The 18,522-nt window shown below is 51.0% G+C and overlaps 1 protein-coding gene across 1 annotated transcript in view; it reads left to right on the top strand.

The window, feature by feature from the left end:
* Positions 1–18,522, top strand: part of noc2l (NOC2-like nucleolar associated transcriptional repressor) — a 205,497-nt gene that overhangs the window by 13,264 nt on the left and 173,711 nt on the right. Inside the window, exon 5 of the mRNA XM_072477726.1 lies at positions 3,840–3,960. Within this exon, the coding sequence (XP_072333827.1) occupies positions 3,840–3,960 (121 nt within the window). The remainder of the gene's footprint in view (positions 1–3,839; positions 3,961–18,522) is intronic.

The raw sequence follows: 18,522 nt of genomic DNA, 5'->3' as shown, positions 1-18,522 counted from the left end.
ACTTAAATCCCGCCAGTTGCGTTTGGACGAAGTCAAGTTTTAACTGAGGAGCTGGCACGGTAATTCGTTACGTCTCCGATCTTGCAGGCTCGTTTGAGATCTGGTGTACGTACGTTTTCAAAGTATGTTTGTTTTTGGGGATTTGTCCGTCGCTGTCAAGGCCAGCGTTTATTACCCATGCGTGAGTGCCCTGGCGAAGGTGATGGCAGGCTGCCTGCCGCCGTGAATGTCCTCAGTCCAGTTGTAGAGCCTTTACAGCGCAGAAGGAGACCATTCGGACCACTTAGCCCCATGGTTGGACCTCTGCAGAGCAATCCAATTGTCCCAATCCTCTGGGCTATCCATGTGGCCCCGGAAGGTTACTTTTCTCAAGTGCCCAACCAAGCCACCCGTTTGAAATTAGGCTTCATCTCTGCTTCCATCCAGGTTCAATTCTGGCCTCGGGTGACTGTGTGGAGTTTTTCACGTTCTCCCCATGTCTGCGTGGGTTTCCTCCGGGTGCTCCGGTTTCCTCCCACTGTCCAAAGATGTGAAGATTAGATGGATTGGCCATGATAAATTGCCCCTCAGTGTACAAATATGTGAGTGTTAGGTGGTGTTATGGCGATTACACGGGTGGCACGGTAGCACAGTGGTTAGCACTGTCGCTTCTGGAGAAACCACTGTTACTGTATTGTATATATTGTTTGTTTTTCTCTGCTCGCTCCGCCTGTGGCTCCTCCCCATAGGCTCTGTATAAAGGTGGCCTACCTCTGGCTCTGCCCCAGTTCGGGATCAGTTACCAGCAGAATCACGTTTAGCTTATTAAAGCCACAGTTTCATTCCACAACTTGTCTTTGTCAAAATTGATGGCACATCAGCGTCACAACGCCTGGGTCCCAGGTTCGATTCCCGGCTTGGGTCACTGTCTGTGGGGAGTCCGCACGTTCTCCCCGTGTCTGCGTGCGTTTCCTCCGGGTGCTCCGGTTTCCTCCCACAAGTCCCGAAAGACGTGCTGTTAGGTGAATTGGACATTCTGAATTCTCGCTCCGTGTACCCGAACAGGCGCCGGAATGTGGCGACTAGAGGATTTTCACAGTAACTTCATTGCAGTGTTGATGTAAGCCTACTTGTGACAGTAATAAAAAAGAAAGATTAATAATAATCTTTATTAGTGTCACAAATAGGCTTACATTAACACTACAATGAAAATTTCACACAAAGGGGGTAATATAACAATGAACCTGTTAATGCTTTCAGCAACAAATGCCCATCGGATCAATAAAATGGTTCTGTGCTTCACTTAAAATGATGATGTCTCCTTGTCACAGGGATAAATGTTCTGTTTGGTGTCTGAAGTGGGTGCAGACTTGCAAAGCATCTGAGATGACATTGCAACGCATTAGTGTCTTTGAATGTTCCCTCTGGGGAATTGTTCCATTTCCAGCGGATTGTTGCCTGCGAGGTGGGTACCCCAGGGTCAGTGACGTCAGGACAAGTTTTGTGAAATAAAGGCTAAAAATAACCCAACATGACGCACAGCAATTTTTTTAAGGGGAGAAAAATGCAAACTGTAGGAAACTGGAAACTCCTACAATTTCCATTCACTGCGGAGGTTTAGTTTGGGCGTAAACGGTGACAAAGTTGGATAATGCTAGCTCTTTTATAAAAAAAAATAATAATTTACAACATTGGCCCAAAATGCTCTGGTGTTTGTCGGAGAAGAACACGCTGTTCCTGACTCACCGCTCTTAACACAGAGGGAATTGACTGAAAATTGCAGAGCGTGACTTGAGCTAAAGCCAATGTGATTCTGGGTTGCTCCCATTCTGTTGTTCCGCCACTTTTTTTCCCCCTAAGATGTAACTTCGAGTTGCGCAGGCACTGGGTGCACTTCAGTCAATTGGCCCTTCTTGATTAATGAGCCACAAGAATCCAAATGAATGGATTTTCCATTTGGCTGAAGCTTCGCAGTCGCGCTTCCTCATCTGATTGGTCGAGTGCGAGCATTTTCACCTTCGGGGGGGGGGAGGTCACTGCATTGAACGCACCAAGATTGCCTCGCTCACAGGTAGCACTGCTGCTGGTACCTGAGTGAGATTAGTTAATGCAGCAGCGGTTGAGGTATCCCGCCCAAACCACACAAGATAAGGTATTTACTAAATGGGGGAGCTGCTCTTATTTTTTGTGAAAAATTTAGAGCACCCAATTCATTTTTCCAATTAAGGGGCAATTTAGCGTGGCCAATCCACCTACCCTGCACATCTTTGGGTTGTGGGGGCAAAACCCACAGCAGACACGGGGAGAATGTGCAAACTCCACACGGACAGTGACCCAGAGCCGGGATCGAACCTGGGACCTCGGCGCCGTGAGGCAGCTGTGCTAACCACTGTGCCACCGTGCTGCCCAAAATGGAGGCGGTCTTTAAATGGACGACCTTTTGATGCAGGCAAATTTGGTTCGATCACACCCCGAGGAAGCAGCTTGGGACACTTTAACTTGTCATCTATCCACATGCTGTCGCTTAGCTTTGGTCACAGCACACCCGGAACCTTGTGCAATCTTGGCCTCCGTTATTAACAAAATATATACTTGCACAGGAGGGGAAGGTTCAGTAGTTTGTTCCCTGTGATGCGAGGTCTGTCCTGTGGTGAACCACTGTTATTGTAGTTCCACTGTTACTTACAGCGCTGTATGTATTCTGTTACTGTTTGTTCCATTGTTACTCAATGTGTTATATGTTCTTCTTCCGCGGCTGCATCCCACTGGCTGTTGTATATAGTTGGCTGATCTGTAGCCCTGTCTTCAGCTTGGGTTGAGCAGCAGACAGGCTACATCTTAGAGTATTAAATTGATGCACCATCAATTACACACGAGGCAAGTTGTAGAAAACAAAGTAATGGTTTTAATACTCTAAGATGTAGCCTGCCTGCTGCTGAACCCAGACAATAACAGAGAATATATACAGCACTAAGTATCAATGGAACAACAGTGGAACTACAATAACAGTGGTTCACCACATGTCCTTATGATGAGAGCTGGGTAAATTGGGCCCATGTTCTCTGGCGTTTCGAAGAATGAGGGATGGCCTCATTACAAGACTCCCGAAGGGGGAGTAAGCGAAAGATTACCAACAGCCAAATTCTGAAGGGGCTTGACAGGATAGACACTGACTGGGGAATCTAGACCAATGGGGCACAGTTTCAGGATAACGGGCCTATCCCTGTGACGAGGAGAAAGTTCTTCACTCAAAGGATTTTGAATCTTTAGAATTCTCTAATCCAATGGATGCCCCACGGCTGAAAATATTTGACGGCCAGGGGAGACTGATTTTTGGTGTCTCGGGGAATTGAGGGATATGGGTGCAGACAGGAAGGTGGGGTTGAAGCTCCAGATGATCTGTGGTTGTATTGAATGCTGAGGAAGGCTCGGTGGACCGAATGATCTTCTCCTGTTCCTATTTCTTGTGTTCCAATCTTTCTTCGATTCCAAAGTAGGGGGAGAACTGTTTCGCTGATGTGGTACAATAAATTGCAAGTGTTGCTTGAGTTGGTCACTGAAAAATTAAGCTTTTAATTGCAACAGGCGTACCTGGTCCCTGCACCTTCATAAGGACATGCAAGGTAGGTCAGTAGACCAGGCTCGTGTATCTGCACATTTCCCACTCCTGTACTGGACTGCTCCCCATGGCGGCAAACGGAGATTAGACACGGGTGACCACCTACATCGCCCAAAAACTAGTTGATACAACACGGAATGGCTTTTTTTTAAAACTTCCTTAACTGCTGCATAATTATCTGAACTGGTCTATGATGCACTTTTGTGTGTTCTGAAAATGCCCCAAATTTCTCGCCTTGCAGGACAAGCTGACCTTTAAGCTGTTCCATGACATTGCCCTGGCGTTTAAAGCCGCTGTCTCGACAACGAGAGGGGGCGATGAAAGTGGGAAGCCTGGAAAATACAAAGTGGAGGACACTTTAGGCAAGTATAAAAGCTGCGGCTGGAATGTCCAGCACCGGAGTGATAAAAACCATTTAATCCAGTCAATGTTTTAAATTGAAAATCCGAGCGAGCGGGATTTTGATTCATCACACAGCTTTCTGTAAATACGCACATTTTTATTAACGCGCAAACCTGTGATTTTACAACTCCACTAACCGAGCTGATATCTAACACAAGGGTCGTCAGTTCTGCTTGACCTGCAAGGTACAAATAGCTAATACTTATGAATCAAGCAGAATTTATTAAGCAAGATTTTACACACAAGCAGCGAAGACAACATAGACGTTCCTCATCTCTCAAGGTCTTGGGAGTTCTTGAACGTTGCCAGAGCAGGCGATGTCTTCCTCTTCTATCTTTCATATGATGTTGAACTTAACACCGTGCCAATAAAAACTGCGATGTTCCAACTTTTATCTTCCAGACTCATTATTCCTCCTCCCTTATTTGGAAATAGTCCAAATTCACCTCTTCCATTGGCTTTGGATGCAAGTCATCGCGTGTCACCCCATCCCTGGTTCACTTGGGCACCTCAGATTTAACTTTCATTTGAAAACCATAGAGAACAATTACAAACAAAGTCACATCCTTTTTTTTCAATCTATTTTAACAAATGTTAAAAACATTAAGATCAAAGGTTAAAAACACTTAGCCGTATAATATCGGAAGCTAGATTGGCTCCTCCCTCTGCAACTGGGTCCTCTTCTTCCTCACCCATAGACCACAATCAGTAAGGGTAAGCAACAATACCTCCATGATAGTCCTCAATACCGGCCCCGCAAAGCTGCATGCTTAGCCCCCTACTATACTCCCTATTCACACACGGCTGTGTGTCAAAATTTGGCTCCAACTCTATCTACAAGTTTGCTGATGACACAACCGTAGTGTGTCACATCTCGAACAACGATGAGTCAGAGTACAGGAGGGAGATGGAGAACCTAGTGGCATGGTGCAATGCCAACAATTTCTATCTTAATGTCAGCAAAACTAAGGAGCTGGTCATCGCCTTCAGGAGGCAAAGTGTTGTACACACTCCTGTCTGCATCAATGATGCCGAGGTGGAGATGGTTGACAGCTTCAAATTCCTAGGTGTGCACATCACCAACAATCTGTCCTGGCCAACCACGTCGACGCTATGGCCAAGAAAGCACAACAGCACCGATACTTCCTCAGGAAAGTAAGGACATTTGGCATGTCCACATTGACTCTTACCAATTTTTACAGATGCAAATGCACCATAGAAAGCATCCTATGTGGCTGCATCACAGCCTGGTATGGCAACTGCTCCGCCCAAGACTGTAAGAAACTACAGAGAGTCGTGAACACAGCCCAGTCCATCACGCAAGCCCGCCTCCCATCCATTGACTCTGTCTACACCTCCCGCTGCCTTGGGAAAGTGGGCAGTGTAATCAAAGATCCCTCCCACCCGGCTTATTCTCTCTTCCAACCACTTCCATCAAGCGGGAGATACAAAAGTCTGAGAACACGCACTAATGGATTAAAAAACAGCTTCTTCCCTGCTGTCACCAGACTCATGAATGATCCTCTAATGGACTGAACTGATCTCTCCACACATCTTCTCTAATGAGTAGCACTATACCCCGTATGCTTCACTTGATGCCTGTGTATTTCCATTGTGTATCCATCGTAGAATCATAAAATTTACAGTACAGCAGGAGGCCATTCGGCCAATCGGGTCTACACCGGCCCTCGAAAGAGCACCCTACCTAAGCCCACGCCTCCTCCCTATCCCCATAACTCAGTAACGCCACCAAACCTTAAGGGGCAATTTAGCATGGCCAAGCCACTTGACCTGCACATCTTTGGACAGTGGGAGGAAACCGGAGCACCCGGAGGAAACCCACGCAGCCACAGGGAGAAAGTGCAAACTCCACACCGACAGTCACTCGAGGCAGGAATTGAACCCAGGTCCCTGGTGCTGTGGGGCAGCTGTGCTAACCACTCTGCCACCATGCCGCTTTGTTTTTCATATATGGACTAGTCCCTCTGGACTGTATGCAGAACAATACTGTACCTCTGTACACGTGACAAATCCAAATCTTTCCTGTTACGGTTTTCCTTGGATTGTTATTGAGCTCTGACCCTGGGCCTAGATCCCGGGACCCTGGGCGTAGATCCCGGGACCATGGGCGTAGATCCCGGGACCCTGGGCCTAGATCCCGGGACCCTGGGCCTAGATCCCGGAACCCTGGGCCTAAATCCCGGGACCCTGGGCCTAGATCCCGGGGACCCTGGGCCTAGATCCCGGGGACACTGGGCCTAGATCCCGGGGACCCTGGGCCTAGATCCCGGGGACCCTGGGCCTAGATCCCGGGGACCCTGGGCCTAGATCCCGGGGACCCTGGGCCTAGATCCCGGGGACCCTGGGCCTAGATCCCGGGGACCCTGGGCCTAGATCCCGGGGACCCTGGGCCTAGATCCCGGGGACCCTGGGCCTAGATCCCGGGGACCCTGGGCCTAGATCCCGGGGACCCTGGGCCTAGATCCCGGGGACCCTGGGCCTAGATCCCGGGGACCCTGGGCCTAGATCCCGGGGACCCTGGGCCTAGATCCCGGGGACCCTGGGCCTAGATCCCGGGGACCCTGGGCCTAGATCCCGGGGACCCTGGGCCTAGATCCCGGGGACCCTGGGCCTAGATCCCGGGGACCCTGGGCCTAGATCCCGGGGACCCTGGGCCTAGATCCCGGGGACCCTGGGCCTAGATCCCGGGGACCCTGGGCCTAGATCCCGGGGACCCTGGGCCTAGATCCCGGGGACCCTGGGCCTAGATCCCGGGGACCCTGGGCCTAGATCCCGGGGACCCTGGGCCTAGATCCCGGGGACCCTGGGCCTAGATCCCGGGGACCCTGGGCCTAGATCCCGGGGACCCTGGGCCTAGATCCCGGGGACCCTGGGCCTAGATCCCGGGGACCCTGGGCCTAGATCCCGGGGACCCTGGGCCTAGATCCCGGGGACCCTGGGCCTAGATCCCGGGGACCCTGGGCCTAGATCCCGGGGACCCTGGGCCTAGATCCCGGGGACCCTGGGCCTAGATCCCGGGGACCCTGGGCCTAGATCCCGGGGACCCTGGGCCTAGATCCCGGGGACCCTGGGCCTAGATCCCGGGGACCCTGGGCCTAGATCCCGGGGACCCTGGGCCTAGATCCCGGGGACCCTGGGCCTAGATCCCGGGGACCCTGGGCCTAGATCCCGGGGACCCTGGGCCTAGATCCCGGGGACCCTGGGCCTAGATCCCGGGGACCCTGGGCCTAGATCCCGGGGACCCTGGGCCTAGATACCGGATCCAGGGCCCCTGGCCGAGATCCCGGACCACGGTTCTAGATCCCGGACCTGGGACCTAGATCCCGGACCCTGGGCCACCGACTTGTCAAAAAGTGCCCACCGACTTGTCTTTAGAGAACGAGAGCCTCGAGAATATTGAAAGAAAAGAAAGACTTGGATTTATAAAAACGCTTTTCATGACCGCCACATGTCTGAAGGCGCGATGTTACCAGTGATGTCCCTTTGAAGTGTGGTCACTGTTGTTAATGGAGGCAACGCAGCAACCAATTTGCACACAAAGATCCCACAAGCAGCAAAGCGATAGCGACCAGACTTTCTGCTTTTGTAAAGTTGATCTGAGAGAGAAATGCTGGGGGTAACTCCCCAGCACTCGTTCAACAGAGTGCCGAGGGGGATATTTTACATCCATCCTTGCTGATGTCAGAGACCTCCATTTATTGTCTAATTTCAAGGGCGGCACCTCTGACAATGCAGCACTCCCTCATTACTGGAATGGGGTTTCAGCCTTCATTCTCGTGCTGAGGACTCTGGGGTGGGTCTTCAACCTGAACCTCGTGACTCAGATGAGCGCGAGACCAAATGAGCCTCAGTCAGTATTTTGCTTTTTACAATTGAGAGGACTAATTTGTATAGGATACGTTTCCTGTTGTTGCACTGGCTTACATATTTTATATCTGCCACTTGCAGAAACATCTGACTGCATGAATCGCAGTTTTGGTCTGGTTTACATTTCGGATCAATACTGACCTTTGTTTTGTTTACACAATAAGAGGAAAGATTGCACTCACTGAGAACGCACGTGCGATCGGTCACTCACTGAGAAGGCACGTGCGGTCGGTCACTCACTGAGAACGTACGTGCGGTCGGTCACTCACTGAGAACGTATGTGCGATCGGTCACTCACTGAGAAGGCACGTGCGGTCGGTCACTCACAGAACGCACGTGCGATCGGTCACTCACTGAGAACGCACGTGCGGTGGGTCACTCACTGAGAACGTACGTGCGGTCGGTCACTCACTGAGAACGCACGTGCGGTCGGTCACTCACTGAGAACGCACGTGCGGTCGGTCACTCATTGAGCACGCACGTGCGGTCGGTCACTCATTGAGCACGCACGTGCGGTCAGTCACTCATTGAGAACGCACGTGCGGTCAGTCACTCATTGAGAACGCACGTGCGGTCGGTCACTCACTGAGAACGCACGTGCGGTCGGTCACTCACTGAGAACGTATGTGCGGTCGCTCACTCACTGACAACATACGTGTGTCCGGTGACTCATTGAGAACGTACGTGCGGTCGCTCACTCAGTGAGAATCTACGTGCGGTCCGTCACTCACTGAGAACGCACGTGCGGTAGGTCACTCATTGAGAACGTACGTGCGGTCGCTCACACACTGACAACATACGTGTGTCCGGTGACTCAGTGAGAACCTACGTGCGGTCCGTCACTCACTGAGAACGCACGTGCGGTCGGTCACTCACTGAGAACGCCCGTGCGGTCCGTCACTCATTGAGAACGCACGTGCGGTCCGTCACTCATTGAGAACGCACGTGCGGTCAGTCACTGATTGAGAACGCACGTGTGGTCGGTCACTCACTGAGAACGTACGTGTGGTCAGTCACTCACTGGGAACGTACGTGCGGTCCGTCACTCATTGAGAACGCACGTGCGGTCGGTCACTCACTGAGAACGCACGTGTGGTCGGTCACTCACTGGGAACGTACGTGTGGTCGGTCACTCACTGAGAACGTACGTGCGGTCGGTCACTCACTGAGAACCTACGTGCGGTCCGTCACTCACTGGGAACGCACGTGCGGTCGGTCACTCACTGAGAACGCACGTGCGGTCCGTCACTCATTGAGAACGCATGTGCGGTCCGTCACTCACTGAGAACGCACGTGCGGTAGGTCACTCACTGTGAACGCACGTGTGGTCGTTCACTCATTGAGAACGCACGTGTGGTCGGTCACTCACTGAGAACGCACGTGCGGTCGGTCTCTCACTGAGAACGTACGTGCGGTAGGTCACTCACTGAGAACGCACGTGCGGTCGGTCACTCACTGAGAACGCACGTGCGGTAGGTCACTCACTGGGAACGCACGTGTGGTCGGTCACTCACTGAGAACGCACGTGTGGTCGGTCACTCACTGAGAACGCACGTGCGGTAGGTCGCTTACTGAGAACGCACGTGTAGTCGGTCACTCAATGAGAACGCACGTGTGGTCGGTCACTCATTGAGAACGCACGTGTGGTCGGTCACTCACTGAGAACGTACGTGTGGTCGGTCACTCATTGAGAACGCACGTGCGGTGGGTCACTCACTGAGAACGTACGTGTGGTCGGTCACTCACTGAGAACGCACGTGCGGTAGGTCGCTCACTGAGAGCGCACATGTGGTCGGTCACTCATTGAGAACGCACGTGCGGTGGGTCACTCACTGAGAACGCACGTGCGGTAGGTCACTCACTGAGAACACACGTGCGGTCGGTCACTCACTGAGAACCTATGTGTGGTCGGTCACTCACTGAGAACGCACGTGCGGTAGGTCACTCACTGAGAACACACGTGCGGTAGGTCACTCACTGAGAACACACGTGCGGTGGGTCACTCACTGGGAACGTACGTGCGGTCGGTCACTCACTGAGAACACACGTGCGGTCGGTCACTCACTGAGAACCTACGTGTGGTCGGTCACTCACTGAGAACGCACGTGCGGTAGGTCACTCACTGAGAACGCACGTGCGGTCCGTCACACACTGAGAACGTACGTGTGGTCGGTCACTCACTGAGAACGTACGTGTGGTCGGTCACTCACTGAGAACGTACGTGCGGTCGGTCACTCACTGAGAACCTATGTGTGGTCGGTCACTCACTGAGAACGTACGTGCGGTCCGTCACACACTGAGAACGTACGTGTGGTCGGTCACTCACTGAGAACGTACGTGTGGTCGGTCACTCACTGAGAACGCACGTGCGGTAGGTCACTCACTGAGAACACACGTGCGGTGGGTCACTCACTGGGAACGTACGTGCGGTAGGTCACTCACTGAGAACACACGTGCGGTGGGTCACTCACTGGGAACGTACGTGCGGTCGGTCACTCACTGAGAACGTACGTGCGGTCGGTCACTCACTGAGAACGCACGTGCGGTAGGTCACTCACTGAGAACACACGTGCGGTGGGTCACTCACTGGGAACGTACGTGCGGTCGGTCACTCACTGAGAACACACGTGCGGTCGGTCACTCACTGAGAACCTACGTGTGGTCGGTCACTCACTGAGAACGCACGTGCGGTCCGTCACACACTGAGAACGTACGTGTGGTCGGTCACTCACTGAGAACGTACGTGCGGTCGGTCACTCACTGAGAACGTCCGTGCGGTCGGTCACTCACTGAGAACCTACGTGTGGTCGGTCACTCACTGAGAACGCACGTGCGGTCCGTCACACACTGAGAACGTACGTGTGGTCGGTCACTCACTGAGAACGTACGTGCGGTCGGTCACTCATTGAGAACGCACGTGCGGTCTGTCACTCATTGAGAACGTACGTGCGGTCGGTCACTCACTGAGAACGTACGTGCGGTCGGTCACTCACTGAGAACGTACGTGCGGTCGGTCACTCACTGAGAACGAACGTGCGGTCGGTCACTCACTGAGAACGTACGTGCGGTCAGTCACTCACTGGGAACGTACGTGCGGTCGGTCACTCACTGATAACGTACGTGCTGTCAGTCACTCACTGGGAACGTACGTGCAGTCGGTCACTCACTGAGAACGTACGTGTGGTCCGTCACTCACTGAGAACGTACGTGTGGTCCGTCACTCACTGAGAACGTACGTGCAGTCGGTCACTCACTGAGAACGTACGTGCTGTCAGTCACTCACTGGGAACGTACGTGCGGTCCGTCACTCACTGAGAACGTACGTGCGGTCCGTCACTCACTGAGAACGTATGTGCGGTCCGTCACTCACTGAGAGCGTACGTGCGGTCCGTCACTCACTGAGAACGTACGTGCGGTCAGTCACTCACTGAGAAAGCATGTGCGGTCCGTCACTCACTGAGAACGTACGTGCGGTCCGTCACTCACTGAGAACGTACGTGCGGTCCGTCACTCACTGAGAACGTACGTGCGGTCCGTCACTCACTGAGAACGTACGTGCGGTCCGTCACTCATTGAGAACGTATGTGCGGTTGGTCACTCACTGAGAACGCACGTGCGGTCGGTCACTCACTGAGAACGTACGTGCTGTCAGTCACTCACTGAGAACGTACGTGCGGTCTGTCACTCACTGAGAACGTACGTGTAGTTGGTCACTCATTAACCCACATGGGTCAGCCACTCACTGAGATCCATGTGCGGTTAGCCACACTGCTACATTTATGCCCCTGTTCATTGTTTTGATCCATTCTGAAAGCTCTTGCCTTTCCATGCATTTGTCTTTACTTAAGTTCTGATTTTGACTGTCAGTCCTGGATTTACCGGCCGCTTTCAGACTTTACAACTGCCGAGCTTTCATGCGATTCAGTGAGGGAAAATGATGTGGAGTTGTTGTTTTAATTTGTCTGAAAATGGTTTCCTCCTCGACCCATCGCCTGGTCAGAACATAGTTGATTGTGAACGAGTGAGGGAAATGCGAGGATGAGGTGGCCTATTCATAGCAAGGCTAATTAAAGTGTTTAGCTCTGGTATTTATCCAGCGTGGTAGAGGGCACCGTCTCCCTAGATAGGAGAGCAGCGTCGGGTTTGGATGGATTGAGGACCGTGTAATTGAGATTTCGTGGGCTAGTGGTGGGGGGGGGGGGGGGGGGGAGGAAATGTTTTTTCAGCGATGATGCAGGGGTTCATGTCGAGGTCTGAAATTCTTGGCAAGGCGGGAATGGCTAAATTTGGAGGTTAAAGTCAAACAGCAGCTGTCTGTCTGGCTTGTCAGGACCTTGAAGAAACGGTCTTTGAAGATGAGGAGCGGAAGCTGAGCAGAAGTTTCAACATTGGCGTTTTGTGCACGCCCAGACTTTCTAACGTGGCTTTCAATCTGGAGAAGCCCTGCACTGATCTCAAAACTGCTGCATCGCTGACATGGAGAGGACCAGTTGGACTGTGCTTACCCACTCCTGTTCTTCCTCATTGCTGGGGCACGGGCAGTGAAGATGTGGAACTCCCTCTGCCGGTCATTTTCAATCTGAGGATCGATGGATATTTGCTCGACAAGGATATAAAAAGATATGGGGCAGAGACGGGTGGATGGAACTGTGGGCCGATCAGCCGCTATCTCGTTACTTGGTGGAGTCAGTGGAACAACCCCAAGGGGTCAAATGGTCTACCCCTATTTTTATATAGCCACTGAATGCTCCTGTGGGAGCAACTTCAGAGAGGGGGCCACCACCACCAGGGCGATAAGCTGGTCCAGCAGCGCGCACACCCCAAAAATTAATTTGCAATATAAAACTAAAGGGATGCCTTGTTGTGAGCTGGTTAAATTGACATTAGCCGTCCTTTTTCCATTGTATTTTGTTGCCCTGTGTTGCATGATGTATTTTGTCCATTCCCCGGGGCGTGTGATGTGGAAGAAAGTAGTGACCCTGTAAGAATGGAGTGGCTTGTGCTGAGAGTCCTGCCCCATAAAGTTGAACACTCCTGTGAAGCCGCTTCCGTTTTTCGTGCATTGTTTTTAGATTGACAGCCAACACGAGAAGCAACTTCACAGCCCTTTTGAGCTCCCAGATTATTCAGGCACTATCCAGTGTGAGGCTTGCGAGCAGCTGTTTCTGGAATCCCTCGCTCGCGTGGAAGGGCTAATCTGCTCATTAGCTACTTACCTGTTTGGAGAGGTTACTTTGACCACGCTGCACTTTTAGAAAAAAGCACCAGGTGATGGAATCGGCATCTGATGCAGGTGGCTGGTTTTCAGCTTTGGTAAAGAAGAGTCCAAGTGTATCAAACTCCATTGTGAAAGCTCGTTCAGGACAAGCTGCCCCACTCTGGGTTCAGGACAAGCTGCCCCACTCTGGGTTCACTTATTTGTGGGTGCTGAGCAAATTGAACGAAACCTTCATTCGTCCCCTTTTTTTGGACGCAACTCTTCCAATGTTCTACTTGGAACCTTGGAATCCCTACAGTGCAGGAGGCAATTCAAACCTTCGAGCCAGCACCAATCTTCACAAAGAGCACCCCACGTAGGCCCACTCCCCCGCTCTGTCCCCGTAATCCACCCCCCCTAACCTGCAGGTCTTTGAACTGTGGGAGGAAACTGGAGCACCCGGAGGAAACCCACGCAGACATGGGGAGAACGTGCAAACTCCACACAGTCACACGAGGCCGGAATTGAACCCGGGTCCCTGGCGCCGTGAGGCAGCAGTGCTAAGCACTGCCATCGTCCCTACTGCTGGTGCATCCTCCCACGTTGCACCCTCAAACGTTCAGCTCATCCAAAGGTCTGCTGCTGTTATGACGACTCTTACCAAGTCATGTTCGTCCATCAGCCCTGTGCTCACTTACCCAGGCCCCTGGTTAAGCTGCACTTCTATTGTTAAAACTCTCATCCTCTGTTTCAAACACCTCCACCCCTTCCTATCTCTGTAACCTCCTCCAATTGTACAACCCTCTGAACTCACATCCCTCCTCCAATTCTGCTCACTTGTGCATCCAAATATTTGTGTACGTATTGCTCAGGAATCTGCTGCTGGGCTCGATCGTGTGGTTTGAAAGTGAAAGCCCCATTTAAGATGGCAGGAAATCAAAAACAATTTATTATTTGTTCCCATGCAGCAACACCGATAAACCCTGTGTGCCACTTTGCGCTTCAGCCCAATGCCACATGCGCAGCTTAAGCTATGAAAATTATATCCGGTTGAAAACTGATGCATTAATTATAATTTAGTTCCTTGTCAACCTGCTTTTTTCTGTTTTATTTATGCTTTGAGAACCATTTTTGCAAAGCGTAACTGACTCGTTTCAGCACCATTCATACATTCCCAAAACAAACGCGAGGCTACCAAGCGTTTCAATATAATTGTAACCCCATAACCTAATACCCAGTCAGCTATTGCAGATTCACTCTTACACGGCAGTTTTTTATATATATATTTTTTAAATTTGCAATGGTGCACATCTGCGATATTACCAGGAGTGCAGCTAACGGCAATACTGATTACATTTTTCTTGATTCATGTCCTTAATGTGCGTTGCATCAAATTACCATGAGTTGGAATGGTTGAGTGTATTTTATCGATCAGTTGCGTTTATCCTGATTTCTATCCTGAATTTAAAAAAATGTATTTCTTTAAATTTGGAGAACCCAATTAATTTTTTCCCAATTTAAGGGCCAATTTAAGGGGCAATTTAGCGTGGCCAATCCACCTAGCCTGCACATCTTTTGGGTTGTGGGGGCAAAACCCACGTAAACATGGGGAGAATGTGCAGAATCCACACGGACAGTGACCCAGAGCCGGGATCGAACCTGGGACCTCGGCACCGTGAGGCTGCAGAGCTAGCCACTGCGCCACCGTGCTGCCCTTTCTATCCTGAATTAATAATGATAATAGTCACAAGTAGGCTTACATTAACATTGCAATGCAATTACTGTGAAAAGCCCCTACTCGCCACACTCCGGTGCCTGTTCGGGTACACTGAGGGAGAATTTACAATGTCCAATTCACCTAACAAGTCTTGCAGGACTTGTGGGAGGAAACCGGAGCATCCGGAGGAAACCCATGCAGACATGGGGAGAAAGTACAGACTCCGCACAGACAATTACCCAAGCTGGGAATCGAACCTGGGACCTTGGGTGCTGTAAAGCAACAGTGCTAACCACTGTGCTACCGTGCCGACCCTTGTTGTTTGGCTTTTGTGCACTCCTTCAACATTTTTAATGTGCGTCGAGCCTACCAATGATACAAGTATGCAGAAGGAGAAAGTATTATCAATGCAGTCCTTCGGACGGCACGGTGGTGCAGTGGTTAGCACCGCTGCCTCATTCTTCCCCTGTTTGTGTGGGTCTCACCCCCACAACCCAAACGATGTGCAGGGTAGGTGGATTGGCCACGCTAAATTGCCTCTTAATTGGGGGGAAAAAAGGAATTGCGTCCTCTAAATTCATATTAAAATAATATGTGGTTTTTTAAAATACGATTTTGGCCACGCAAATCCATCGCCAGGTTTCTAAGTTGCTCTTTCCGTCTGACGCTTTTTAAAATAAATTTAGAGTACCCAGTTATTATTTTCCAACTAAGGGGCAATTTAGCGTGGCCAATCCACCTACCCTGCACATCTTTGAGTTGTGGGGGGTCAGACCCGCGCAGACACGGGGAGACTGTGCAAACTCCACACGGGACAGTGACCCAGAGCCGGGATCGAACCCGAACCCGGGTCCTCAGTGCCGTCGACAGCAGTGCCAACCACTGTGCCACCGTGCCACTCCCTTTCCATCTGATAACTTACTTTCTGGGTAACAACATTTGTCTACCTATATGAAGTTTTCATTCTTCACTCCGATCTTCATTCTGGTACGATTTTCTTTTTGGGCATTTTATTCTCTTCCAATCTTTGCTCAGCCCTCGCTTCTCACTTTCACTCGCTGCTCCATCCAAAATCCCACCAACCGGGTGGGAGGGATCTTTGATTCTGCTGCCCGCTTTCCCAAGGCAGAGGGAGGCGTAGACAGAGTCAGTGGATGGGAGGCGGGTCCGTGTGATGGACTGGGCTGTGTTCACGACTCTCTGTAGTTTCTTCCGGTCTTGGGCCGAGCAGTTGCCATACCAGGCTGTGATGCAGCCCGATAGGATGCTTTCTATGGTGCATCTGTAAAAATTACTAAGATTCAATATGGACATGCCGAATTTCCTTAGTTTCCTGAGGGAGTATATGCGCTGTTGTGCTTTCTTGGTCGTAGTGACGACGTGGATGGACTAGGACAGATTTTTTTGAGATGAGCACACCTAGGAATTTGAAACTGCTAACCATCTCCACCTCGGCCCCGTTGATGCTTCCTGAAATTACTTATTTAATTTAATTGTTTTTCCATTACAATGTTGAGTGTTGTTTTAATTGCTTCATTCAAATTAATGAATATAATAATTGATTTTTTTTTTCCCAAGCAAAGATGAGTTTGAATTAACCAGGTTGAAGGTGGGTGCTGCAGGATATCAGAGCTTGGGTGACCTCCTGGACTATCTTAGATCACCAAGATGGGATGAAAAGGAATTTAGCAGATCTTTTCTCTCCAAAAACTGTTCTGGTTTTTTTTTTTTTTCCAGTTGATATTTTTTCTGCCGAATCCAGAAGGTGGCGCGGGGTTTTTGACAGGCGGGGAGAGTATGTACGGAAAAAGGCATATCAATTGTGCGGGGCATGCCGGATGGATCAGAGGGTCTTTAACTCTCAGTCACCCTCACTTTAAAATGATTGGCAAAGGAACAAAAGGCCACATGAGGGGGCTGGGGGGGGGGGGCTTTGTACACGGTACGCGGTTAGGTGGAGATACACCGCCTGAGAATCTGATGGGGGAAGATTCAGTCGTGGCTTTCAAAGAGGAATTGGCTGAGCCCTTCAAGGGGAAACATATCGCAGGACCCTGGGGAAAGGGTGAGGAAGTGGGATTAGCTGAATTGTTCTTGCAGAGAAGCAGCATCTACATTGTGGGACAAACAACCTCCTCCTTGTGCTGCAACCACATTGTGGTTCTAATCCGTTTGTGGACATCGTTAATGTCATGTCAATCACATTGTTGCGGGTGATGGTGATACCTTTTATTTGGGCACAGATAAATAGGGGATATCTGGGACGCTGGGTTATGTGGGAGGAGAGCTGTGAGACTGAACAAGCCAATAACCTCGGTTTAGCTCACTTGGGTGGACAACTGGTTTGTGATGCAGAACGAGGCCAGCAGCGTGGGTTCAATCCCCGCACACGCTGAGGTTCTTCATGCAGGCCCCGCCTTCTCAACCTTGCCCCTCGCCTGAGGTGTGGTGACCCTCCGGTTAAACCACCACTAGTCAGCCCCCCCCCCCCACCTCCCCAAAAGGGAAAGCAGCTTCGAGTCACCTGAGCCCACAGCGATTTCACTTCCTAATCTCTCAATAAAGTAAAGCTTTGTATCTTGGTTTCTGCTTCACCAACCGGCTTGGGACCCAAGGAGCAAGGCGTTGTGCTATATACTCAACCATACAGTCTGATTCGGCTGTGCAGTCAACTTTGCTGTTGGCTGAGAGTAGGGGGACTTTCACCGTCAATATATGAGCTGCATTTTCAATCGTTTTTAAAATACCCAATCCAATCTGGCTTTCTGTTCCCATTTTCTTCGGCAATGGAAGCTGGTAAGAATTCTGCTCTAACCATCTACACCTCCCCCGAACCCATCTTTTGTGTCTTCACTTGGGCTTGTCTACTTTTGCCTTGCGCTGCCATCCTTTTTGTGTCCTGCCCTCCACCCGATCACAGGCCTCCCCGCTTCGGTTCCCCTATCCCTCTTCCCAGCCTCCCCGTTTTCCTAAATGATCCTGCCCATAGACTAAATTCTAGGGCAGCACGGGGGCGCAGTGGGTTAGCCCTGCTGCCTCACGGCGCCGAGGTCCCAGGTTCGATCCCGGCTCTGGGTCACTGTCCGTGCGGAGTTTGCACATTCTCCCCGTGTCTGCGTGGGTTTCACCCCCACAACCCAAAGATGCGCCGGTTAGGTGGATTGGCCACGCTAAATTGCCCCTTAATTGGAAAAGATGAATTGGGCACAATTTATAATTCTTCCAGGCCCAATGAAAAGGGAGGTTTCTCTCTCCACAGATGCTGCCTAACCTGCTGAGTAATTCCAGCATTTCCTGTCTTTGCAGCGATTTCCCCCGTAAATTGAGTCCCTCCCAGTGTTTGCGTAGGTATGACCAAACCTGCTGGTGATTTGTGAGCATTTATGGTAAGCTGCTTTTCAACTGTGCCCCTTTGTGTCTGATGTTGGTATTGCACGTGCTGCTTCACAAATCCGTAGTCATTACCAAAATGGAGCTGAACTACATTGCCCTTCACCGAAGCAGTTGAGTAGCCATTTGGAAAAGGGGCATAGTTTAGCGATGCATGTGACCCGGGCCAACTATACAGGCATTCTGTCCTCAACCTAAAGACCTTAATCAGAACGGGAATGGAAGGTTCTGGGGATAAGGCAGGAAAGTGGAGTTGAGGATTATCAGATCAGCCATGATCTCTCTGAATTTTGAAGCAGACCAGATGGGCCGTATGGCCTACCTCTGCTC

This window comes from Scyliorhinus torazame, chromosome 16 (genome assembly GCF_047496885.1).
Source record: "Scyliorhinus torazame isolate Kashiwa2021f chromosome 16, sScyTor2.1, whole genome shotgun sequence".
NCBI classification, from domain to species: Eukaryota; Metazoa; Chordata; class Chondrichthyes; order Carcharhiniformes; family Scyliorhinidae; genus Scyliorhinus; species Scyliorhinus torazame.
This window is presented reverse-complemented; position numbering and strand designations above follow the sequence as displayed.